The 25,853-nt window shown below is 45.9% G+C and overlaps 1 protein-coding gene across 2 annotated transcripts in view; it reads right to left on the bottom strand.

The window, feature by feature from the left end:
• LOC143767665 (uncharacterized) overlaps positions 1 to 25,853 on the bottom strand; it is an 80,727-nt gene that overhangs the window by 32,329 nt on the left and 22,545 nt on the right. For both annotated transcript variants that reach the window (XM_077256136.1, XM_077256137.1), the window contains exons 2-6: positions 17,563 to 17,712; positions 17,254 to 17,433; positions 17,048 to 17,171; positions 16,868 to 16,965; positions 15,453 to 15,543 (exon numbers count right to left, since the gene is read on the bottom strand). In XM_077256136.1, the coding sequence (XP_077112251.1) occupies positions 15,453 to 15,543; positions 16,868 to 16,965; positions 17,048 to 17,171; positions 17,254 to 17,433; positions 17,563 to 17,712 (643 nt within the window). The remainder of the gene's footprint in view (positions 1 to 15,452; positions 15,544 to 16,867; positions 16,966 to 17,047; positions 17,172 to 17,253; positions 17,434 to 17,562; positions 17,713 to 25,853) is intronic.

Below are 25,853 nucleotides of genomic sequence, written 5' to 3'. Positions count from 1 at the left end.
GTTGATTTGCTTACAGAGACCTGAAGAAAAACCTGTTTGGAGTGGTGGAACACCGGGTCTGGATATGCCTTGTAGCCCGCCCAAGCCCTACGTTGGGGGTTGAAGACGGGTCCCCGCACCGTTGCTGCTGTTATAAAGTTATTAATTGACTTGAGTATTAATTGCACAATTAAATGCACTACCTCAGTACAGAAAATGTTGAAAATTGTTACACTTTGAGAAAGTGAAAATGCTTAGTAGAGAGTGGATATGTTATATATTTGATAGCTAGAATATACACTCACTGGCCACTTTATTAGGTACACCTGCCCAACTTCTTGTTAACACTTAATTTCTAATCAGCCAATCACATGGCGGCAACTCAGTGCATTTAGGCATGTAGACATGGTCAAGACAATCTCCTGCAGTTCAAACCGAGCATCACTATGGGGAAGAAAGGTGATTTGAGTGCCTTTGAACGTGGCATGGTTGTTGGTGCCAGAAGGGCTGGTCTGAGTATTTCAGAAACTGCTGATCTACTGGGATTTTCACGCACAACCATCTCTAGGGTTTACTGAGAATGGTCCGAAAAAGAAAAAAAATCCAGTGAGCGGCAGTTCTGTGGGTGGAAATGCCTTGTTGATGCCAGAGGTCAGAGGAGAATGGGCAGACTGGTTCGAGCTGATAGAAAGGCAACAGTGACTCAAATCGCCACCCGTTACAACCAAGGTAGGCCTAAGAGCATCTCTGAACGCACAGTGCGTCGAACTTTGAGGCAGATGGGCTACAGCAGCAGAAGACCACACCGGGTACCACTCCTTTCAGCTAAGAACAGGAAACTGAGGCTACAATTTGTACAAGCTCATCGAAATTGGACAGTAGAAGATTGGAAAAACGTTGCTTGGTCTGATGAGTCTCGATTTCTGCTGCGACATTCGGATGGTAGGGTCAGAATTTGGCGTAAACAACATGAAAGCATGGATCCATCCTGCCTTGTATGGAGCATCTTTGGGATGTGCAGCCGACAAATCTGCGGCAACTGTGTGATGCCATCATGTCAATATGGACCAAAATCTCTGAGGAATGCTTCCAGCACCTTGTTGAATCTATGCCACGAAGAATTGAGGCAGTTCTGAAGGCAAAAGGGGGTCCAACCCGTTACTAGCATGGTGTACCTAATAAAGTGGCCGGTGAGTGTATATACAGCTAGAGTTTGATAATATAAAATATTAAAGTGAGAGATAATGAATAAGAATAAAGCTGAAACTTTGCACTTTTAGGAAAGTAATAAATATTGTTCGAAGTAGATAGTATTATATGCAGACAGTGTTGAAGGAAGCATAGCAAGAGATAGTAAATTAAAGAAAAGCTAATGTTGGTTTTTGCACTTTGAATAAAGAGAATTTAAAGTAGTATACCTGTAAGGGTAGTTGCCACTTATAGGATAAGTTCTATTTTTGAAAGTATGCATACTATGTTTATATGTTCCAGTAACGTTCAAGCATCAATTACCTCCCATAAAGGGAAGCCAAAGTTTACATTAATTAACCTGTTTTACATGTTACAGCATTTAACATTTTTTTATTTTTTTAATTAATTTGTTATTGTTGTTCTTTTCCCAGTCCGGGAGTACTCGATTTAACGATGGGGGGAGTGTGATGCCCCTGGGTCCTGGTCGTCACAGTGGCATTGCTTTCCTCACGGGGAGAGTGATGTCACGCTTGGAAGCAATGAAGGATACCTTTTATCAGGTAATCACCATACACACAACATGTTCACACTCCAGGCCAGAAGGGGAAGCTCTGAACACAGATTAAGGAGAACTTCCCTGTAAATATATTCTAGTCTGGAGTTAAAGGAAGTCAAGCAGTCTGTCAGAGGACAGAGAAGAGAGCAGTCAGACATTGAGCGTCGGAAGGACTGAAGGAGCCGTGTAACCAGAGTTGCTACAGCTCCTGGAGAAAGAGAGAGAAAACGGAAGGAAGAATATTGTTTAGTGAGCATGCAGGAGAGCGAAGCACAGGAGAGTGACATTTGGGGAGAACAGCTGCGAGTGAGCTATCTCCCTGTGAAGCGGAGATTACCGGCAGCAGGAAGACCGAGGTTGTGCGGGACTCTAAGAGTTACAGCAGAAACCGGCAGGACAGCTGGATTACACATCCTTGTCTGCTCTAATACTCAGGAGGCACAATGGCACACAGAGCCCGGGTCGTGATAGAGACCCTGTAAAAAGGCTCGAGTCACCTGTCATACGGGTTTGTATCCCACCTTTATGGAGGGCAGAGAGAACTGTGAGGACATTATCAGAAGCCATAGGCAGTAAGGGACTACAACATCACCATGCTATGAGGAAGGCTTTTAACTCCACCGGGTAAAGGGGACTCTGAATTCACTTCCAAGCCGGCCGGAACCTGCCTGTACCTGTGATCTGGCGCCCTGGACTGCGGTTGCCTGAAGCCCACAGTAAACTATCTAAAGAGACCGCAAACCTGTGTCCTCCGTTCTTTACTGCACCATTCACCATCTTCATCTACACAGGGAAGCCCTGGGGACCTACTTCACCTGTGGGAAGTTATACCATCTAGATGCCATACCATCACCCCAGAGGACCCCCTTAAGCAGCATTGGTCCCTACTTCACCAAACCCCTTTAAGGACATTCACTTTAACATGGGCGCCCAGTACCACAGACCGGGTCGCCGCAACCATGAAATTCCCCTTTGAGCCGACCGGACCCGGTACTGAGTACCCCACGGCCCTGGCGGGCGTTCGGTATAATTGTTCCCGGGTCATGACCATTCAGAACACTGGAGTGTTGTATAAAACATCAACACTCTAATCTTTCCAAAGTTCTGGCTGCTTCAGGATCCCCATGTGAAGGACCAAGCCCCAAAACTGCATAATTTGAACTGCGTCTACAGGAGACCAGTTAGAAAATGAAGAACCGGGGATTTGTGCCAAAAATTGCTGAGCGTACAAATTAGTTTGGCCTACCATGAGGTTAACAAAATCCTCAGAGAAAAAGACTTTGAAAAAGTCTAGTTCTGTGAGGCTGGTGGTGTTAAACTTGATTCCTGATTCTGCTACAAAATCAGGAATCAGTGGCTCGTAATTTTCAGGGGGCGAGGTCCATACGGGATCCATAATGGGGTGCGCTGGTTTATGTTCTGGAATGGTGGGCACTGCTTCATCTTCTGTCCTGGGACATGTCTGTGGCGGTTCAGCAGAAGCTGAGGAGGAAGAGGAGGAGGAGGAAGAGGATGACAAACCTCAAAAGTAAAGAAATGTGGGATCCTCTCCCTCACTATCATTGTCGAAGGAAAGGAAAGCATATGCCTCCTCCACTAAATAGCATTGCTGGGACAACATATTTTTATGAATATGGTGATTGTGTCAGTACTTTTTTCTACTGTTTGTGTGTGGGGGAGATAGCGTTTGATGTAAACTTTTGTCAGGAAAGAAAAAGCTAAGGCTACTTTCACACTAGCGTCGGGCTCGGCCCGTCGCTGTGCGTCGGGCCGACGTTCCCGACGCTAGCGTTGTCTCCGCCGCACAACGGGGGCAGCGGATGCATTTTTCCAGCGCATCCGCTGCCCCATTGTGAGGTGCGGGGAGGTGGGGGCGGAGTTCCGGCCGCGCATGCGCGGTCGGAAAAAGCGGACCGTCGTGAGCAAAAAATGTTACATGTAGCGTTTTTTGCTCCCGACGGTCCGCCACTGCACGACGCATCCGTCGCACGACGGGTGCGACGTGTCGCAATCCGTCACAATGCGTCGCTTCATGTTAATCAATGGTGAAAAAACGCATCCTGCAAACACTTTTGCAGGATGCGTTTTTTCAGCAAAACGACGCATTGTGACGGAATGCAGTTAACGCTAGTGTGAAAGTAGCCTAACAGGAAAAAAGCAACCAGGGAGAAAAAAAAGTCTGTGAAAAGAAAAGTGTAAAACAGCAGGCACGAGCTCTGATGAGTGAACTGCTTAACTAATTAAAGGTCGGCAGCTGCCGGATGTGCGCACGGGGGTGGCGCAAGGGGAGTGAGAAAGAAAAATAGAAAGCAGCAGGCACGAGCTCTGATGAGTGCACTGCATCACTAATCAAAGCTCGGCGGCTGCTGGATGTGCGCACGGAGCTGGCGCAAAGGGGCGTGAAAAAGAAAAGTGGAAAACTGAGCACAAGTGTTGATCGGTGAACTGCATCACTAATCTACACTCGGCGGCTGCTAAATATGCACACGGAGGTGGCACAAAAGGGGGGGAGGGGGTAAAAAGAAGGGGAAAGGAAAGGGGGATGGGGGATTGGGGTGGATGAAGAGAGATTGGGCAGGGATCAAAACACTTATAGCTGTTGTCTCTCTTCTTTCTTCTGTCTTGTCTTCTTTCTTCTCTGTTCTTTGTTCAGCAGGGATTGTGGTGTCACAGGCTTCTGTGGCACCACAAGGTCCAGCACAGCAGCAGATCCTGTAGAGTGACCGCTCTGCAGGAATCTTCAGCTAGTGTGAGGACCTGTAGAGCGGTCACAGAGATGTGACAGATAGGTCACAGAGCAGTCATGCCGCTGCTGTGACCTGTCATTGGTTCGCTTGATGATTACATCGATCACACCAATCAGAGCTGGCCCTGGTGACCATGGCAACAGCCTGGGATCGGAGCTCAGACCTCCGATCCTAGGCAAGTCACCTCCAGGGCACAGGCAGGTCACAGCTTGGATACACTGTGGCTGCGGTCTTTGATTGGCGCGATCGATGTAATCGTCAATCGTGCCAATCAGCTTGTCCATGCCATACCTGGAATTGATATGCACCGGCTTAGGATCGGTGCTCTTACAACTCCGATCCTAGGCAGGTCGATGGCAGGGCACAGAGCAGTCACACTGCGGCTGTGCCCTGCGAATGGCGCAATTGATGTGATCGATGATCGCCCCTATCAGGGACCTTTCTGGCGATGTCAGGCACCAGCCTAGGATTGGTGCTCGAATTGAACAGCCAATCATAGCGATCATAGGTGCAAGAGGGTGACGACACTTCCCAGGATGACGGCACCATCAGCCCACAGGTAAGAAGGCGCCAAAATTTTAATGCGATCACTGCGACTTCGGTCGCAGTGTCACAAACATATGACATAATGATCCATCCATGGTCAAACAGGCCTAGGTCACATGGATGGATCATTATGTCCGATGTCAGAAAGGGGTTAAAGGGAACCTGTCAGCAGGATTGTGCACAGTAAACTGCAGACACTGTCAGGTCGGCGCCGTTATACTTATTACACTGATACCTGGTGATGAAATCCGACTTGTGGTTTTTGTTTAATCTGCATTAGTAGTTTTCAGTTAATGAGATTCTCATGTTTTGGGGCGGGGCTGTGGGCGGGGCTTTATGTGGTTCTCAGATTACATATGCATCTGTATTGGCTTATGACTGGTCACTGATCCCTCACTGACCTGCCCCATATTTTACATAATGGAAATAATAGTGTTGATATTATCTACTATATAATTGTCTAAGGGTCACTTTCGTCTTTCTGTCTGTCTGTCCTTCTGTCTGTCACGGATATTCATTGGTCGCGGCCTCTGTCTGTCATGGAATCCAAGTCGCTGATTGGTCTGGCCAGCTGCCTGTCATGGCTGTCGCGACCAATCAGCGACGGCCACAGTCCGTTTAGTCCCTCCCTACTCCCCTGCAGTCAGTGCCCGCTCCAAACTCCCCACAGTCACCGCTCACACAGGGTTAATGCCAGCGGTAACTCACTCCGTTACCGCCGCTATTAACCCTGTGTAACCAAGTTTTTACTATTGATGCTGCCTATGCAACATCAATAGCAAAAAACTCTAATGTTAAAAATAATTAAAAAAATTAAAAATCATTATATACTCACCTTCCGCCGGCAGGTTTCGGTGGCAAGGATGGTATGCGCGAAGGACCTGCCATGACGTCACGGTCATGTGACCGCGATGTCATCACAGGCCCTGTGCGCCTGCGCGAGAAGGACCTGCCATGACGTCTGTTATGATCTGGTGACCTTGGAGCCGCATGAGACTTTCTCTGGAGTAGGTGGTACCTGTACTGACCGCAAACCCTAAACTGACACCGCAACTAGAAGTAGCCGTGGGGTGTACCTAACACATCCTAGACACCTCGACACAGCCGGAGGACTAAATACCCCTATAGATGGAAATGGGAATTCTATCTTGCCTCAGAGCAGAACCCCAAAGGATAGGAAGCCCCCCACAAATATTGACTGTGAATATAAGAGTAAAGACACACACAGGCAGAAAACAGGATTTAGCAAAAGAGGCACCTCTAGCTAAATAGAAAAGGATAGGACAGAGTACTAAGCGGTCAGTATTAAAATCCTAAAAATATCCACAGCAGATAATACAAAAATACCACATCTAACTAAAGACATGGAATGTATATCTGCATCTCCTGAGAATCCAACATGACTGAAAAATCCAAACACAGCCTAAGCTGGACAAATAAACACAATGAATTGCACTGAATTGTAAAGCACACAGCATGTGTGCTGCAGAAAAAAAACCCCAGAAACTTATCTTAGCTGAATTGGCAGCAGAGCAGGAGGAACCAGAGATGTAACACCTCCAAGAACAATTGACAACTGGCAAGGGCTAATGGATCCTGCACACCTAAATAGCCCAGTCAGAGCTGCATTCAGCAGAAACACCTGCCCAGGATTGCAACCCAGAGGCAACTGCACTACCACCAACAACCACCGGAGGGAACCCAAGAGCAGAATTCACAACAGTACCCCCCCCTTGAAGAGGGGTCACCGAACCCTCACCAGAGCCCCCAGGCCGATCAGGACGAGCCAGATGAAAGGCACGGACCAAATCAGCAGCATGGACATCAGAGGCAAAAACCCAAGAATTATCCTCCTGACCATAACCCTTCCATTTGACATTCTTGAAAAGCGAGAATCCAAAATCTTCTCAACCACATACTCCAACTCCCCATCAACCAACACAGGGGCCGGAGGATCCACAGAGGGAACAACGGGCACCACATATTTCCACAATAAAGATCTATGGAAGACATTATGGATAGCAAAAGAGGCCGGAAGGGCCAATCGAAAAGACACCGGATTAATAATCTCAGAAATCCTATAAGGACCAATAAACCGAGGCTTAAACTTAGGGGAAGAAACCTTCATAGGAACATGATGGGAAGACAACCAGACCAGATCCCCAACCCGAAGCCGGGAACCAACACACCGACGACGGTTAGCAAAACGCTGAGCCTCCTCCTGAGAGAACACCAAATTGTCCACCACATGAGCCCAAATCTGCTGCAACCTGTCAACCACAGAATCCACACCAGGACAGTCAGAAGGCTCAACCTGCCCCGAAGAAAAACGAGGGTGAAAACCAAAATTACAAAAGAAGGGCGAAACCAAGGTAGCCGAACTAGCCCGATTATTAAGGGCAAACTCGGCCAATGGCAAGAAAGCCACCCAATCATCCTGATCAGCAGACACAAAGCATCTCAAATAAGTTTCCAAAGTCTGATTAGTTTGCTCGGTCTGGCCATTTGTCTGAGGATGAAATGCAGAAGAAAAAGACAAATCAATGCCCAGCCTAGCACAAAAGGCCCGCCAAAACCTAGAAACAAACTGGGAACCTCTGTCGGACACAATATTCTCCGGAATACCATGCAAACGAACCACATGCTGAAAAAACAACGGAACCAAACAAATCAGAAGAGGAATGCAATTTAGGCAAAGGCACCAAATGAACCATCTTAGAGAACCGGTCACAAACAACCCAGATAACAGACATCCTCTGGGAAACCGGAAGATCAGAAATAAAATCAATAGAAATATGCGTCCAGGGCCTCTCAGGGACCGGCAAAGGCAAAAGCAACCCACTAGCACGGGAACAACAAGGCTTGGCCCACGCACAAGTCCCACAGGACTGCACAAAAGAACACACATCACGCGACAAAGAAGGCCACCAAAAGGACCTACCAACCAAATCTCTGGTACCAAAAATACCAGGCCCGCCAACACAGAACAATGAACCTCAGAAATCACTCTACTAGTCCATCTATCAGGAACAAACAGTTTCCCCACTGGACAGCGGTCAGGTTTATCAGCCTGAAATTCCTGAAGAACCCGTCGTAAATCAGGGGAAATGGCAGAAAGAACCACCCCTTCTTTCAGAATGCCGACCGGTTCAAGGACCTCAGGACAATCAGGCAAAAAACTCCTAGAGAGGGCATCAGCCTTAATATTCTTAGAACCCGGAAGATACGAGACCATGAAATCAAAACGGGAAAAAAAACAGGGACCATCGAGCCTGTCTAGGATTCAGCCGTTTGGCAGACTCGAGGTAAATCAGATTTTTATGATCGGTCAAGACCACAATACGGTGCATAGCTCCCTCAAGCCAATGTCGCCACTCCTCAAATGCCCACTTCATAGCCAACAACTCCCAATTGCCGACATCATAATTGCGTTCAGCAGGCGAAAACTTACGGGAAAAGAAGGCACACGGTTTCATCAAGGAACCAACAGAATTCCTCTGAGACAAAACGGCCCCTGCCCCAATCTCAGAAGCGTCAACCTCAACCTGAAACGGAAGAGAAACATCCGGTTGACGCAACACCGGGGCAGAAGTAAATAGGCGTTTAAGCTCCTGAAAAGCAGAGACAGCCGCAGAGGACCAATTCGTCACATCAGCGCCTTTCGTCGTCAAATCGGTCAAGGGTTTAACCACACTGGAGAAGTTAGCAATGAAACGGCGATAAAAATGAGCAAATCCCAAAAATTTCTGAAGGCTCTTCATGGGTGTGGGCTGAATCCAATCATGAATGGCCTGAACCTTAACCGGATCCATCTCTATAGATGAAGGAGAAAAAATGAAGCCCAAAAAAGAAACCTTCTGCACTCCAAAGAGACACTTAGACCCCTTCACAAACAAAGCATTATCACGAAGGATCTGAAATACCATCCTGACCTGTTCCACATGAGACTCCCAATCATCGGAAAAAATTAAAATGTCATCCAGATATACAATCATGAATTTATCAAGATAAGTCCGGAAGATATCGTGCATGAAGGACTGAAAAACAGATGGAGCATTAGAGAGTCCGAATGGCATCACAAGGTATTCAAAATGGCCTTCAGGCGTATTAAACGCAGTTTTCCATTCATCACCCTGCTTAATACGAACAAGATTATATGCCCCCCGAAGGTCAATCTTAGTAAACCAACTAGCCCCCTTAATCCTAGCAAACAAATCAGAAAGCAAAGGTAAAGGGTATTGAAACTTGACCGTGATCTTATTCAAGAGGCGATAATCAATACAGGGTCTCAAGGAGCCATCCTTCTTAGCAACAAAAAAAATCCCGCTCCCAACGGTGAAGAAGATGGCCGAATATGCCCTTTCTCCAAAGACTCCTTAACATAACTCCACATGGCGGTATGTTCAGGCACAGACAGGTTGAAAAGTCGGCCCTTAGGAAACTTACAGCCTGGAATCAAGTCAATAGCACAATCATAGTCCCTATGCGGTGGAAGGGAACTGGACTTGGGCTTATCGAATACATCCTGAAAATCAGACAAAAACTCTGGAATTTCAGAAGAGGGAGAAGAGGAGATTGACATCAAAGGAACGTCATTATGAACCCCCGGTCAACCCCAACTAGTCACAGACATAGACTTCCAATCCAACACAGGATTATGTACCTGCAACCATGGAAAACCCAGCACAATAGCATCATGCAAATTATGCAACACCAGAAAACGACAATCTTCCTGATGGGCTGGCGCCATGCACATGGTCACTTGTGTCCAAAACTGGGGTTTATTTTTAGCCAAAGGTGTAGCATCAATGCCCCTCAAAGGAATAGGGTTCTGCAAAGACTGCAAGGGGAAACCACAACGCCTGGCAAACTCAAAGTCCATTAAGTTCAAGGCGGCGCCTGAATCCACAAACGCCATGACAGAAAATGATGACAATGAGCAGATCAAGGACATAGATAACAGAAATTTAGGTTGTACAGTACTGATGGTAACATAACTAGCGATCCTCTTAGTACGCTTAGGGCAGACTGAAATTACATGAGAAGCATCGCCACAATAAAAACACAACCTATTCTGACGTCTGAATCCTTGTTGTTCCATTCTAGACAGAATCCCATCACACTGCATTGGCTCAGGCATCTGCTCTGAGGACAACGCCACAGCGCGCACAGTTCTGCGCTCCCGCAAGCGCCGATCAATCTGAATGGCCAGAGACATAGAATCACTCAGACCGACAGGCGTGGGAAACCCCACCATAACATCTTTAACGGATTCAGAAAGACCCTTTCTGAAAATTGCCGCCAAAGCATCATCATTCCATTTAGTCAACACAGACCATTTTCTATATTTCTGACAATACAATTCTGCCGCTTCTTGACCCTGAGACAGGGCCAACAAGGTCTTCTCCGCTTGATCCACAGAATTTGGTTCATCATATAATAATCCTAAAACCTGTCAAAAACTGAACTCCTCGTGTTCTCTCCCTCTACAAACCTACCTTTGCCCGACATTGCCATCTCTGTGTGCGGTTCCACCATTACTCCAAAGCAACATGCCCGCTACCTTGGAGTCATCCTTGATTCCGAGCTTTCATTCACCCCCCACATCCGATCACTGGCTCGCTCTTCTTATCTGCATCTCAAAAACATTTCCAGAATTCGCCCTTTTCTTACTTTCGACTCTGCAAAAACTCTTACTGTCTCACTTATTCATTCTCGTCTGGACTATTGTAACTCTCTACTAATTGGCCTACCTTTTACCAGACTCTCCCCGCTCCAATCTGTCCTGAATGCTGCTGCCAGAATCATATTCCTCGCCAACCGTTACACCGATGCCTCTACCTTGTGCCAGTCATTACACTGGCTACCCATCCAATCCAGAATCCAGTACAAAACTACTACCCTCATCCACAAAGCACTCCATGGCTCAGCACCACCCTACATCTCCTCTCTGGTCTCAGTCTACCAACCTACCCGTGCCCTCCGCTCTGCTAATGACCTCAGGTTAGCATCCTCAATAATCAGAACCTCCCACTCCCGTCTCCAAGACTTTACACGTGCGGCGCCGATTCTTTGGAATGCACTACCTAGGTTAATACAATTAATCCCCAATCCCCACAGTTTTAAGCGTGCACTAAAAACTCATTTGTTCAGATTGGCCTACCGCCTCAACGCATTAACCTAATTATCCCTGTGTGGCCTATTAATAAAAAACAACAACATAATTACGTTCCTCCATCATGTTCTCATACACTTTATGCAGTTAATAGCCTCTGTGTCTGTACTGTTACATACTTAGGCAGTTAACTGGTTCATGCAGCTTTACATGAACACCCGAGCCTTACACTATGGCTGGTCCAAATAACTAAAGCAATTGTTACCATCCACCTCTTGTGTCTCCCCTTTTCCTCATAGATTGTAAGCTTGCGAGCAGCAGGGCCCTCATTCCTCCTGGTATCTGTTTTGAACTGTGATTTCTGTTATGCTGTAATGTCTGTTGTCTGTATAAGTCCCCTCTATAAGTTGTAAAGCGCTGCGGAATATGTTGGCGCTATATAAATAAAATTATTATTATTATTATTATTATTAAAGCCTGAAAAAAGGCGTCTACATTAAGCAAGGCCGGATTCCCAGATTCCAGGGAAAATGCCCAATCCTGAGGATCGCCACGCAGCAGGGAGATGACAATTTTAACCTGCTGAATGGGATCACCAGAGGATCGAGGTCTCAGAGAAAAAAAACAGTTTACAGTTGTTTTTAAAACTCAAGAATTTGGACCTGTCCCCAAAAAACAAATCAGGAGTAGGAATCCTAGGCTCTAAAACCGGAGTCTGAACAATATAATCAGAAATACCCTGTACCCTAGCAGCAAGCTGGTCTACACGAGAAGCTAATCCCTGAACATCCATGCTAGCACAAAACTCCTCAGCCACCCAGAAAAAAAAGAGGGAAGGAAAGACCAAGTAGGCTACAGAAAAAAAATGGCTCAACACCTTTCTTCCCTTCTTCTGAGATGCATTTAACTCATTGTTGGCCAGTTGTACTGTTATGATCTGGTGACCTTGGAGCCGCATGAGACTTTCTCTTGAGTAGGTGGTACCTGTACTGACCGCAAACCCTAAACTGACACCGCAACTAGAAGTAGCCGTGGGGTGTACCTAACACATCCTAGACACCTCGACACAGCCGGAGGACTAAATACCCCTATAGATGGAAATGGGAATTCTATCTTGCCTCAGAGCAGAACCCCAAAGGATAGGCAGCCCCCACAAATATTGACTGTGAATATAAGAGTAAAGACACACAGGCAGAAAACAGGATTTAGCAAAAGAGGCACCTCTAGCTAAATAGAAAAGGATAGGACAGAGTACTAAGCGGTCAGTATTAAAATCCTAAAAATATCCACAGCAGATAATACAAAAATACCACATCTAACTAAAGACATGGAATGTATATCTGCATCTCCTGAGAATCCAACATGACTGAAAAATCCAAACACAGTCTAAGCTGGACAAATAAACACAATGAATTGCACTGAATTGTAAAGCACACAGCATGTGTGCTGCAGAGAAAAAAAACCAGAAACTTATCTTAGCTGATTTGGCAGCAGAGCAGGAGGAACCAGACAGAGATGTAACACCTCCAAGAACAATTGACAACTGGCAAGGGCTAATGGATCCTGCACACCTAAATAGCCCAGTCAGAGCTGCAATCAGCAGAAACACCTGCCCAGGATTGCAACCCAGAGGCAACTGCACTACCACCAACAACCACCGGAGGGAACCCAAGAGCAGAATTCACAACAGACGTCACGGTCATGAGACTGACGTCATGGCAGGCCCTTCTCGCGCAGGCGCGAAGAAGCTGTGGTACCATGGGACAGGAAGGGACAGCGTCAGGAGCGCCAGGAGCAGGTGAGTATTTCATATTCACCTGTCCGCGTTCCATCCGCCGGGCGCCGCTCCGTCTTCCCGTCCTCTTGCAGTGACTGTGCAGGTCAGAGGGTGCGATGACGTATTAGTGTGCGCGCGCCGCCCTCTGCCTGAACAGTCAGTGCGGAGAGACGGGACGCTGAGGAGCAGCGACGAGAGGTGAGTATGTGATTTATTTTTTTATATTGCAGCAGCAGCAGCATTACATGTGGCACAATGCTGTATGGAGCGTCTATGGGGCCATAAAGAACTGCATGGAGCATTATATGGGGCATCTATGGGGACATAACAGCATGGAGCATTATATGGGACATCTATGGGGCCATAACTGCATGGAGCAATATATGGGGCATCTATGGGGCCATAACTGCATGGAGCAATATATGGGGCATCTATGGGGCCATAACTGCATGGAGCAATATATGGGGCATCTATGGGGCCATAACTGCATGGAGCAATATATGGGGCATCTATGGGGCCATAACTGCATGGAGCAATATATGGGGCATCTATGGGGCCATAACTGCATGGAGCAATATATGGGACATCTATGGGGCCATAACTGCATGGAGCATTATACTACGTGACTGGGCAAAATACTACGTGGACATGCATATTCTAGAATACCCAATGCGTTAGAATCGGGCCACCATCTAGTTGTTGATAATGCCTATAATATTGTGGCTATTGTGAGGCTTAGAAAAAAATTACATCCAGCAAAATGTCACCGGTGATGGCGGCGCCTGCGTAGTAGCATCTTTAAGTAAGAGAGAGATGCTACTGGACAGGCGCCACCGGTGTCATTTTGCTGGATGTAAAAAAAAATTTCTAAGTCGCACAATAGCCACAATATTATAGGCATGATCAACAATATTATCAACACTATTATATGCATTATGTAAAAAAGGGGGCAGGTCAGTGAGGGATCATTGACCTGTCATAAGCCAATACCGATGAATATGTAATCAGAGAACCACATAAGGCACCGCCCACAGCCCCACCCACAGCCCCGGAGCACGAGAATCTCATTAACCAAAAACTACAAATAAAGATTAATCAACCAGAAGATGGGATTTCATCACCAGGTATCAGTGTAATCAGCATAACAGCGCTAGCCTGACACTGTGTTTAGGTTACTGAGCACAATCCTGCTGACAGGTTCACTTTAAATTTAGATCTAAGGCTACGTTCACACTAGCGTTGTGCGCCGTTGCGTCGGCGACGCAACGCACAACGCACGCAAAAACGCTGCGTTTTACGACGCATGCGTCGGTTTTTGCCGAAAATCGGACGCAAGAAAAATGCAACTTGTTGCGTTTTCTTGGTCCGACGCTTGCGGCAAAAAAGACGCATGTGTCGCACAACGCAACAAAAAAAACGCATGCATCCCCCATGTTAAGTATAGGGGCGCATGACGCATGCGTCGCCGCTGCGTCGCCGATGCAAACCCGACGCATATTAGCTTAACGCTAATGTGAACGTAGCCTAAGGCATTTGGAAGAGGAGATGGAGAGCTTTTTTTTAAAGACTATGAGGGAGTTACAGACTCACATAAGTGAGGAAGATCAATCTCACCACAAATAAAACTATCATACAGAATGAGCAGGTAAAAAAAAGACATAGAATAAAAAAGTTACATCTCCAACAACAACGTATGTACGAGGGGACAACTCTGACAGTAAACCGGAGTTGCAATAATTTATGGTGGAACATTGGAGCTACTGTGAGTCCTGACCAGAAGAGCAGAGAAAGTATTAGTGCCCCCATTTCAGGAGAGATTGTGCAGTAATCTGAATTAATTATGATCGAAAACATAATGGAATTTATAACGTGGACTGAATCCATGAAACCAGGACTCGAGCCAACACATCTCATGCAGGTGTGAATAAATGTACATTACAGCCATCAGCCACGCACAGCTTAGAGATATATCATGGCACAGGTGTAATGTTTTATATGTAGTTTATCACAATCCTCCCTGAAATTAGTTTTTAAAGGGAACCTGTCACCCCCAAAATCGATGGTGAGGTAAGCTCTCCGTCATCAGGGGCTTATATACAGCATTACAGAATGCTGTAGATAAGCCCCTGATGCCGGTGAGCTTACCTCACCATCGATTTTGGGGGTGACAGATTCGCTTTAATACAAATTGAAAAGTCAGGATAAAGGGAAACTCTGTTGTTATTGTACAGAAATTCACACTTTTCCCTCACTGCACATTTACTGTTGTTGATCATAAAAGCGAAGTTTGGCCAGAAAGACTCGACCTGGTCTTGTAGGGATCATATGAGCACATTCAGCAGCACAGAAGGGAGAGAAGGAAGATTCATCCAGTAGTTATTTGAACAGTTTTGGGTGCAGGAGAATGTTGTGGTCTGGATGCAAAATGGTGATCGCATGATTGTGATACGGCCGGACTACACCACCACCACCACTAAAGTAGCCAAAGCCGGAGACTGAGAAGAATCTGTGACTTCTCTGCATTTAGTGGTTACTACTCACCTGGGTAGTCATATGTAGGAATCCCCTCTTTACACCGCTCATCACCCCTCACATATGTCTCTGTAGTATTAATATGGGTCAGATCTTCACCCTGAAACAAATATTGTAAAAGTCACAGACTGATGGAGAAGTCACATCTATGATCAGCTCTAATCCTGCCATCTCCACCATACTCAATATACAATTGCAGCGCCCCAGAGTCCTGGTCGTTGCAGTACTGGTGCTCCGCCGCTAAGGGGGGCTATGGTACGTCTGATGGCACTGAAGGAGTTCATCTGACCAGGTATCACAGACACCAATACATTTCACAGTCTGGCCTCCAGGGGGAGCTAAGGGCACTATGCATTAGGCCACTCCTCACAGTCTGGTAAAACTGGGAAGTTAGTTCAGAAAGCTGACTGGGTTGGAACCAGGCAACACCTTGTGGCAGAGGGTGTTGTAGGGGAAGATTCAGAGGGGTCCCTGTCAGGGGTGGGATCCTGACAGAGGCCTAGCGACCAGAGAGAACGTTACGGGACCGCGCCTGCACGATATAGCGGCGGTACCCCAAGAAAGGACAAGAAGCGAGGTTTATTGTGCTGAGTGAGAAACGAGATCAACGCAACAAGGAGAATACCAGTAGGAGTCGTGCTGTAAGATGAGACAACATCCTACTGAGGCGCGTAACCGGTGGCCGGAACGCCGAGGAAGTATAGAGCTCCAGGCCAAACTTCAAACCTACGGCAGGACAGTCAGTTATAGGTGGGCTGTCTCACCCAATTGACCTAGGAAGACACAGGGGGGTAACAACAGGAGTGGGGCGACGCTAGGGTCCCGGAAGAGCTCCGAGCATCCCCGTCATACGGGTGCGTCCTAACCATAAGATCTGGGGGACGTGGAAGAACATCAGAATCGAGTTGTGAGGGAACACGAGAAACAGACACAACAGTTGTAGGGACTATCCCGTAAGCACAGCAGGGGAGGACCACAACACACAAGCGCTAGAAGGTAGGCACAGATTTCCACCTGCAAAGGGAATTCTGGAGGTGCCATCGGACCGGCCGGACTTGCGCAGCCTGGTTAACCGTATTCCGGATTGAGGATCCTGAAGCCTTCAGTAAAGAGGTAAAGAGACTGCAACCTGGTGTCCTCGTTATTTACCGCGACCGGAACATCACCGCGCCATAACATCGTCACCATACCTCCACCTTCATTGTACGCCCCTCAGCAGGGTCACGGACCGGGCCTAGCCACCGTGACAACCCCAGAACAGAGACCCAGAGGCCCGGTACCGGGTACCCCTCGGCCCTGCGACAGTGGGGGCGCTACACAAGTATAAAACATAATATTGGTGGATAAAACAAGACTGAGCACATGACCTTCACAGCCATCTACACATCATAGGGGAGATCTCATGACACCTTCTCTCCATCTACCTGATGATCCTGAGGAACATTGGGATCTTCTTGTTTACAGTCCTCTGGAAGTAGAGGACGGGGACTTCTCTGTGGTGTTGTCTTCTTACTGGATAGATCTGGAGGAAACACACACAGGGACTGAATTCATTCATTCATACAGATAATTATAGGCCGTGTGTATTTAGTCCTGTCTATTACCTGATGATGTGAAGGACTGAGGAACCTCCATCATAACGTCCTTATACAGATCTCTGTGTCCTTCTAAATACTCCCACTCCTCCATGGAGAAATAGACAGCGACATCCTGATACCTTATAGGAACCTGACACATACAATGATACCGTCACTCCTCGATCCCTTCATATTGTTACTGTATAATGTCCCAGCATTCCCAGCAGTGTCACCTCTCCAGTCAGCAGCTCAATCATCTTGTAGGTGAGTTCTAGGATCTTCTGGTCATTGATGTCCTCATGGATCAGGGGGTGAGGTTGAGGCCCCGTGATTGGTCTCAGGGGTCTTCCCCATCCCTCAGACACAGGGTCCTGACAGTGCTCACGGGAGTTCTTCTTCACTACTGTGTAATCCTGGTTATGGAGAGACACATTAATAAATCTCACTACAGACATTTCCAGAGTCCTCACCTCTCCAGTTCTGTCCATCTGTTATTCCCATAGATAAGAATGATGTAATGTGATGTCATAAGAATCTCTCACCTCTCCAGTAAGCCGAAAGAGGATCTCTAGGGTGAGATGTAATATCCTCTCCACCATCTTGTCTCTGTCCATATACATCCTTGATGGGTAAATCAGGAAAATTCTCTTATATAGAAGATCTTCACTGAGAGGATCCGATATTGTAGAGACCTGAATGAGAAGAAGAGCCGATGTAGCATCATAAGAATCCTGTGTAATAATACAATTACTGGAGATAATAAGGGAAACATATGAGGAGATTTATTATTTTACACTATTTAGTTCTCTTCTTTACATCTACTAATAAAACCTATATATTTAGGCCACAGACAACAAGCAGTTTCTTCCTCGGAGTCGGCAGCTGAATAAGTTTCTCATAGACTCATCTTCCATAACGCTAATTCTCGTCACATTTACTGGAATCGGCATTAGCAATACTGCAGGAGATATTCATTACACGTGACAGGAGAAATAACTACTTCACGATGAGGACGACATCTTCATCTTCTACTACGGCTCTAGAAACAGATTTGGCCAGAGTCCGTCACTGACTCCATCACCACTCGTGGTCTATATGAAATCTTTGGGCACCAGAACATAGATGTACACCGCAGAGACAGCACAGGTGCGGCTGCAACAAAAGCCCTGGCAGTTTAACCACTTGCTGCTGTGAAAAGCAAACATGGCTTCTAAGAAGGGGCCCCAAGCTGTCAGTGTCCATCCCTGAATGGTGCCTGTGCCTGCAATGTGCGAAGGTCTATTAGGCCGGGCCAGAGGCAGCGTGCATTAAGTTACCTTTCATCACCCCCATACACATTAGAGTAAAGTTACATGAAAGCGCTGATTTCGGGGGGTTTGAGCGACTATATAATGCATTTGGGGGCCTCCTACAGATGACGTCAGGGCAGAGAAGGATCTGGCATCCTGAATTTCAGAGGATAATCCGTTTGTTCTTCCTGTACATAATCCCTCTCTAGAGGAGTCTGGAGGCGACTCTCTCATACAGACCACAGGAAAGCTGGAATATTTGTGTGTATGGGGGAGTCGGGAGAGATAGCCGTCTGCCAAATGACCATTCAGCCAACACTTATCTCATGTGTATGGGGCTGTTAGTATTACACTGACAGGCAGTGATGATACACGGCACTACAGTAGTACAGGGCATCACCGGAGCCATCAGAGGCTTGTATGTTTTTTGATCAGAACTGATTAAGAAAAGGTTAAAAAAGGTTTAAAGTGAAAAAATATCACAGTTTTTGGAACAAGAAATATCCATAACTATAGGAAATACAGAGTCACTGCACAAATGTGAGCTAAATCACGCACATAACAACTTTATTATCCTATACATATTGGAGTAGATAGAAATCACAGGTCCCACAGCAATAGCTATAATTAGGCCCTCCAACTTACAGGAAAAAGTTATATATACACACACATATATATATACATATATATGTGTGTTTACAGTGAGAGTGAACAGGAGAATTAACCCCTTCACCCCGAAGCCTGTTTTCACCTAAGTGACAGGGCCAATTTTTACAATTCTGACCACTGTCACTTTATGAGGTAATAACTCTGAAACGCTTCAATGGATCCGCTGATTCTGACATTGTTTTCTCGTGACATATTGTATTTCATGATAGTGGCAAAATTTCTTTGATATTTCTTGCGTTTATTTGTGAAAAAAACAGAAATTTGGTGAAAATTTTGAAAATTTTGCAATTTTCAAACTTTGAATTTTTATACCCTTGCATTAGAGACTCATATCGCACAAATTGGGTAATAAATAACATTTCCCACATGTCTACTTTACATCAGCAAAATTTTGGAACCAAATTTTTTTTTGTTAGGGAGTTAAGGGTTAAAAGTTAAACAGCGATTTCTCATTTTTTCACCAACCTTTACAAAACCATTTTTTTTAGGGACCACATCACATTTGAAGTCACTTTGAGGGGCTTATAAAGATTTAAAATACCCAAAAGTGACACCATTCTAAAAACTACACCCCTCGAGGTACTCAAAACCACATTCAAGAAGTTTATTAACCCTTCAGGTGCTTCACAGGAATTAACGGAATGTGGAAGGAAAAAATTAACAGTTAACTTTTTTTTCCACATAATGATCTTTTAGCAACAATTTTTTCATCCTCACAAGTATAAAAGGAGAAAATGGACCACTAAAGTTGTTGTGCAATTTCTCCTGAATACACCGATACCCCATATGTGGGGGAAAACCACTGTTTGGGCGCACGGCAGGGCTCGGAAGGGAAGGAGAAACATTTGACTATTTCAAACCAAAATTGGCTGGAATTGAGATCGGACACCATGTCGCGTTTGGAGAGCCCCTGATGTACCTAAACAGTGGAAAACCACCACAAACGACCCCATTTTGGAAACTAGACCCTTCAAGGAACTTATCTGGCTATGTTGTGAGCACTTTGAACCCCCAGGTGCTTCACAGAAGTTTCGAACATAGAGGCGTGAAAATAAAAAATAAAAATTTTTCCCCAAAAATGATCTTTTAGCAACAATTTTTTTATCTTCACTAGTGTAAAAGGAGAAAATGGACCACTAAAGTTGTTGTGCAATTTATCCTGAATACACTGATACCCCATATGTGGGGGAAAACCACTGTTTGGGCACACGGCAGGGCTCAGAAGGGAAGGACATTTGACTTTTTCAAACCAAAATTGGCTGGAATTGAGATCGGACACCATGTCACGTTTGGAGAGCCCCTGATGTACCTAAACAGTGGAAAACCTCTACAAGTGACCCCATTTTGGAAACTAGACCCTTCAAGGAACTTATCTAGCTATGTTGTGAGCACTTTGAACCTCCAGGTGCTTCACAGAAGTTTAGAACATAGAGGCGTGAAAATAAAAAATCACATTTTTTCCCCAAAAATGATCTTTTAGCAACAATTTTTTATCTTCACAAGTGTAAAAGGAGAAAATGGACCACTAAAGTTGTTGTGCAATTTATCCTGAATACAATGATAACCCATATGTGGGGGAAAACCACTCTTTGTGCACACGTTGGGGCTCGGAATGGAATAAGTGACGTTTTGGATTGCAGACTTTGATGGAATGGTCTGCGGGCGTCATGTTGTGTTTGCAGAGCCCCTAATGTGCCTCAACAGTGGAAATCTCCCACAAGTGACCCCATTTTGAAAACTGGACCTCCCAAGGAATTTATTTAGATATGTGGTGAGCACCGTAAACCTCCAAGTGCCTCACCAAAAGTTATAACAATGAGTCGTGAAAAAAAAACAACACAATTTTTCCACAAAAATGGAAAAGCTTTTAGCTACGATTTTTTTTTCTCAAAGGTTATAGGACAAAATAGACAGAAAAAGATGTTGTGCAATTTTTCATGAGTACGCCGATACCCCATATGTGGGGAAAAACCACTGTTTGGGCACACGTCGGGGCTCGGAATGGAATAAGTGACGTTTTGGATTGCAGACTTTGATGGAATGGTCTGCGGGCGTCATGTTGTGTTTGCAGAGCCCCTGATGTGCCTAAACAGTGGAAATCCTCCACAAGTGACCCCATTTTGGAAACTACACCCCTGAAGGAATATATCTAGAGGCATAGTTTTATAGTATCGATTATCATTCTTTTGCTTTTACTGGTGTATGAATTTATAATGTGGTGTTATGTGTAAGATGTGCTCGGTACATCAGATAATAAAAGTGTGTTGTGTCAACAGGGTATAAACTAATTTTATTAATTTGTGGACGTGTGGTATGCTTTGAAGCAATCCTTAATGCAAAGGCCAGGTTTCTCAGGGCAGGTTTCACAATGGTAAATTGTATCCTTTCGGATCCCCCTCTTGGAACATACTCTGCACCGTTTTTGTGATCGTCCTGTCCTCGCTGTTTGGGGAAACTCTCCTGGGAAATGTTGACCTGGGACAATACGGGCACTATCAGATTCAGAAGTACTGGGACCCTCACCTCCCTGTGTGCCAAACATTAGGGCCTTGATGACTACCTCCTGAAACTGAAGGAAGGTCCCCCCATATTGCTTGTAGATCGGAACAGCACAAAAGCATTGTACAGTGCCATATGTACAATGTGCACGGCCAATTTTTTGTACCATACGTAAGCTTTTCGCATGGCACTGTATGGTTGGAGGACCTGATCTGAGAGATCCACACCCCCCATGAACCGATTGTAATCCAGGATACAATCTGGCTTTGGGACTTGTGTTGTGGTCCCACGAACAGTGACAAGGGTGCTGTTGTCACGGTGTATGGTGGTCAGGATAAGGACATCCCTTTTGTCCTTATACTTGACCACCAGCATGTTGTCGCTGCATTTGGCTCTGCTTTCCCCTTTTCTCAGCATTTGCCCAATTAGTGGCTTAGGGAGGCCTCGCTGATTTTTTCGCACGGTGCCACATGCAGCTGTACCTCTGGCAGAGAGGGCCTTGAAGAGTGGGACGCTGGTGTAAAAGTTATCAATGTAGAGGTGATAACCCTTATCCAGCAGTGGGTGCAGCAATTCCCACACAATTTTCCCACTCACCCCCAGGATGGGGGGGCATTCAGGAGGGTTAATCTGGGTGTCCTTACCCTTGTAGACCCTAAATCTGTGGGTGTACCCTGAGGTACTCTCGCACAGTTTGTACAGCTTTATTCCGTACCTGGACCTCTTACTGGGCAGGTACTGTCGGAATTTTAGCCTCCCTTTGAAATGAACCAGAGATTCATCAATAGCGATGTCCCTCTGGGGTGTGTACGCCTCAGCAAATTTTCTGCTGAAGTGTTCAATCACTGGCCGAATTTTATATAGACGATCAAAGTTTGGATCGTCTCGGGGAGGACACTGCGCATTATCACTGAAATGCAAAAATTTTTGGATCCCTTCAAATCGTGTCCTTTTCATGGCCATGCGGAATACCAGTGTACTGTAGAGAATTTCAGTATTCCAGTATTGCCGAAGCTTTGGCTTTTTGATTATGCCCATATGCAGCACAATTACCCAAAAATGTCATCATCTCTGCTGCATTTACAGGGGTCCATCTGGCGTGAAATGACGTGGGATTTTGGGTGAAAAATTGCTGGGCATAAAGGTTCGTCTGGGCCACCATAAGATTTATTATTTCATCACTGAAAAAGAATTTGAAGAAGTCAATTTCAGTGAATCCACTCGTGTCAAACTGGATTCCTGAGTGCTGCTGAAATCCGGAATGACGGGCTGAAAATTTTCAGGGGGTGCAATCCATACGGGATCGATTGCTGGAGGAGGAGGAGGAGGAGGAATGTGGGATCTTCCTCACTGGCTGTATCCATGTCGGACGCAAGGATGGCGTAAGCCTCCTCTGGTGAATAGCGCCTTGTTGACGAATGGGCCATTTTTTTTTTCCCAAACCCTGGGGATGTGTGTGTAAGTGGTGCTTTTACACGTGTAATGTGTGGGGCTTTTGTATAGGGTACTCATTATTATAACCAATCAGAGAGAAAAAACAAGTAGTGAGAAAAAATGTAGAAGAAGCAAGAAAAAAAAGATGAAAAGAAAAATCAGATGTAAAAAAATAAGTTTGTATAAAAAAAGTATAAATTTACCGTACGCAACGAAATCTTTTTTTTGCAAAAGAAAAGCGAACGCCACTAACAGTGTGACGTACGCTCCCCTAATGCACTCGCTAAAAATTAGACGACGCAACTAATTATTCTTTTTACAAAAGAAAAGCGAACGCCACTAACAGTGTGACGTACGCTCCCCTAATGAACGCGCTAAAAATTAGACGACGCAACTAATTATTTTTTACAAAAGAAAAGCGAACGCCACTAACAGTGTGACGTACGCTCCCCTAATGCACTCGCTAAAAATTAGACAATGCAACTAATTATTCTTTTTACAAAAAAAAGCGAACGCCACTAACAGTGTGACGTACGCTCCCCTAATGCACTCGCTAAAAATTAGACGACGCAACTAATTATTCTTTTTACAAAAAAAAGCGAACGCCACTAACAGTGTGACGTACGCTCCCCTAAGGCTAGGTTCACATTGCGTTAGGGCAATCCGTTTAGCGCTAGCGGATTGCGCTAACGCAATGTTTATTTAGGGGCCGTGTTTGGGGTCGCGTTAACGTCCCCACTCTCGCAGATCCCCGATCTGCGAGAGCGGGGAACGGACCTCGGGCGCGCCGCGGACGCTGCAAGCAGCGTCCGAGGCGCGTCACAGGAGAACGGCACATCACTAGCGCGAGCCGAAAAAGGCACGCGCTAGTGATGCGCTGCAGGAGAAATTGACATTGCTGTCAATGGGCACGCTAACGGCTCCGTTGCACGGCGTTAATTGCGACATTTTCGCTGTGCAACGCTGTCCGTTAGCATGCACACATTAACGCAATGTGAACCCAGCCTAATGCACTCGCTAAAAATTAGACAACGCAACTAATTATTCTTTTTACAAAAAAAAGTGAACGCCACTAACAGTGTGACGTACGCTCCCCTAATGAACGCGCTAAAAATTAGACGACGCAACTAATTATTCTTTTTACAAAAGAAAAGCGAACGCCACTAACAGTGTGACGTACGCTCCCCTAATGCACTCGCTAAAAATTAGACGACGCAACTAATTATTCTTTTTACAAAAAAAAGCGAACGCCACTAACAGTGTGACGTACGCTCCCCTAATGCACTCGCTAAAAATTAGACGACGCAACTAATTATTCTTTTTACAAAAGAAAAGCGAACGCCACTAACAGTGTGACGTACGCTCCCCTAATGCACTAGAGATTATCCGGCGATAGCAGATTTTTTTTGTGCAAAAAAGACGCTACCTCCCTACCTATAAAACTACTCTGTACGATTTTTTTTTTCTAAAAGATGATCGGTCGTCACTAACGCTGTGACGCCGGCTACACTAACACGCTACCACTAAACTACTCTGTACAATTTTTTTTTCTCTAAAAAGACCGGTCGTCACTAACTCTGTGACACCAGCTAATCTGCGTCTAAAACTACACTGTACTAACTACTATTATATTTTTGTAAAAAAAAAAATCGGACGTCGCTTAGACTGCAATGTCCGCTACGCTAACTAGCTAAAAAAAAAAAGTCCTGTAGCGCAGTCTCTGATCAGCAGCGATACTGATCAAAGAGCTGCGGACACAGGAAGAGCACGAAATGCTCTGCGCGGGACGCCGCGCACAGGAAAAAAAGCGCAAAACAGTGCGCTAAAAATTTAATTGGAGGGGGGGAGGGGGGTACTGGAACAGGGATGGACGCGCTAAAAATTAGACGACGCAACTAATTATTCGTTTTACAAAAGAAAAGCAAACGCCACTAACAGTGTGACGTACGCTCCCCTAATGCACTCGCTAAAAATTAGACGATGCAACTAATTATTCTTGGATGGAGGGACGTCACCAAACAGTGACGCCGGCTAAGCTACCTTGTTACGTCTAAAACTACACTGTACTAACTACAATTTTTTTACTAAAAAAAAAAAAAAGGACGTGGCTTAGACTGCAACGTCCGCTACGCTAACTAGCTAAAAAAAAAAAAGTCCTGTGGCGCAGTCTCTGATCAGCAGCGATACTGATCAGAGTGCTGCGGACACAGGAAGAGCACGAATGCTCTGCGCGGGATGCCGCGCACAGGAAAAAAAGCGCAAAAAATTTCAATTGGAGGGTGGGGGTACTGGAACAGGGATGGGGGGATGGGAAAGGGGTGGGGGAGGTGCTGCTGCTGCTGTGATCACAGGCCTCACACAGCAGCCGATGGCAGCAGAGAGCACAAGCACGGAGCTGGAGATCAGCACAGGAGGCAGGAGATCGCAGGGACGATCGCACTGGCCACCAATGGATTCCTTCACTCAGGTGACACAGAGGGGCTTAGACCACCGCTCTGCACGCCAAATCTGAGAGAAAGATGGCGTGCAGGGCGGTGATCGGTATTTTAAATTAACCCCTTTGGCGCTGATTGGCTAGAAGCTATTGTTCAGCCAATCAGCGCCATAGGGGTTAATCAGGTGAGGTGACGTGGCGATCACCCCACCTACTGTGATGGCTGTGATTGGTGCGACGTCACACAGCATCAATCACAGCCTGTCACATGCTTTTTTTTTTTTTTACTTTATTGTCATTTCGCTGTGATTGGCTGGTCAGAATTGATCAGCCAATCACAGCGATCGCTGATGCGGGGGGGCGGTGCAGCCCCCCGGAGCTACGAGCAGAGATGGTCTGCTGTCAGGGACAGCAGCCATCGGAACCCGATCACCGTGCGGCGCGGCGCGACGCGGTGACCAGAAAATGGCGGCGCAGTACTAGTACTGCGGCTGGCACTAATGCAGTG

This window comes from Ranitomeya variabilis, chromosome 4 (assembly GCF_051348905.1).
Source record: "Ranitomeya variabilis isolate aRanVar5 chromosome 4, aRanVar5.hap1, whole genome shotgun sequence".
NCBI lineage: Eukaryota > Metazoa > Chordata > Amphibia > Anura > Dendrobatidae > Ranitomeya > Ranitomeya variabilis.
Note: the sequence above shows the minus strand (reverse complement) of the source record. Positions and strands in the feature narration are given on the sequence as shown.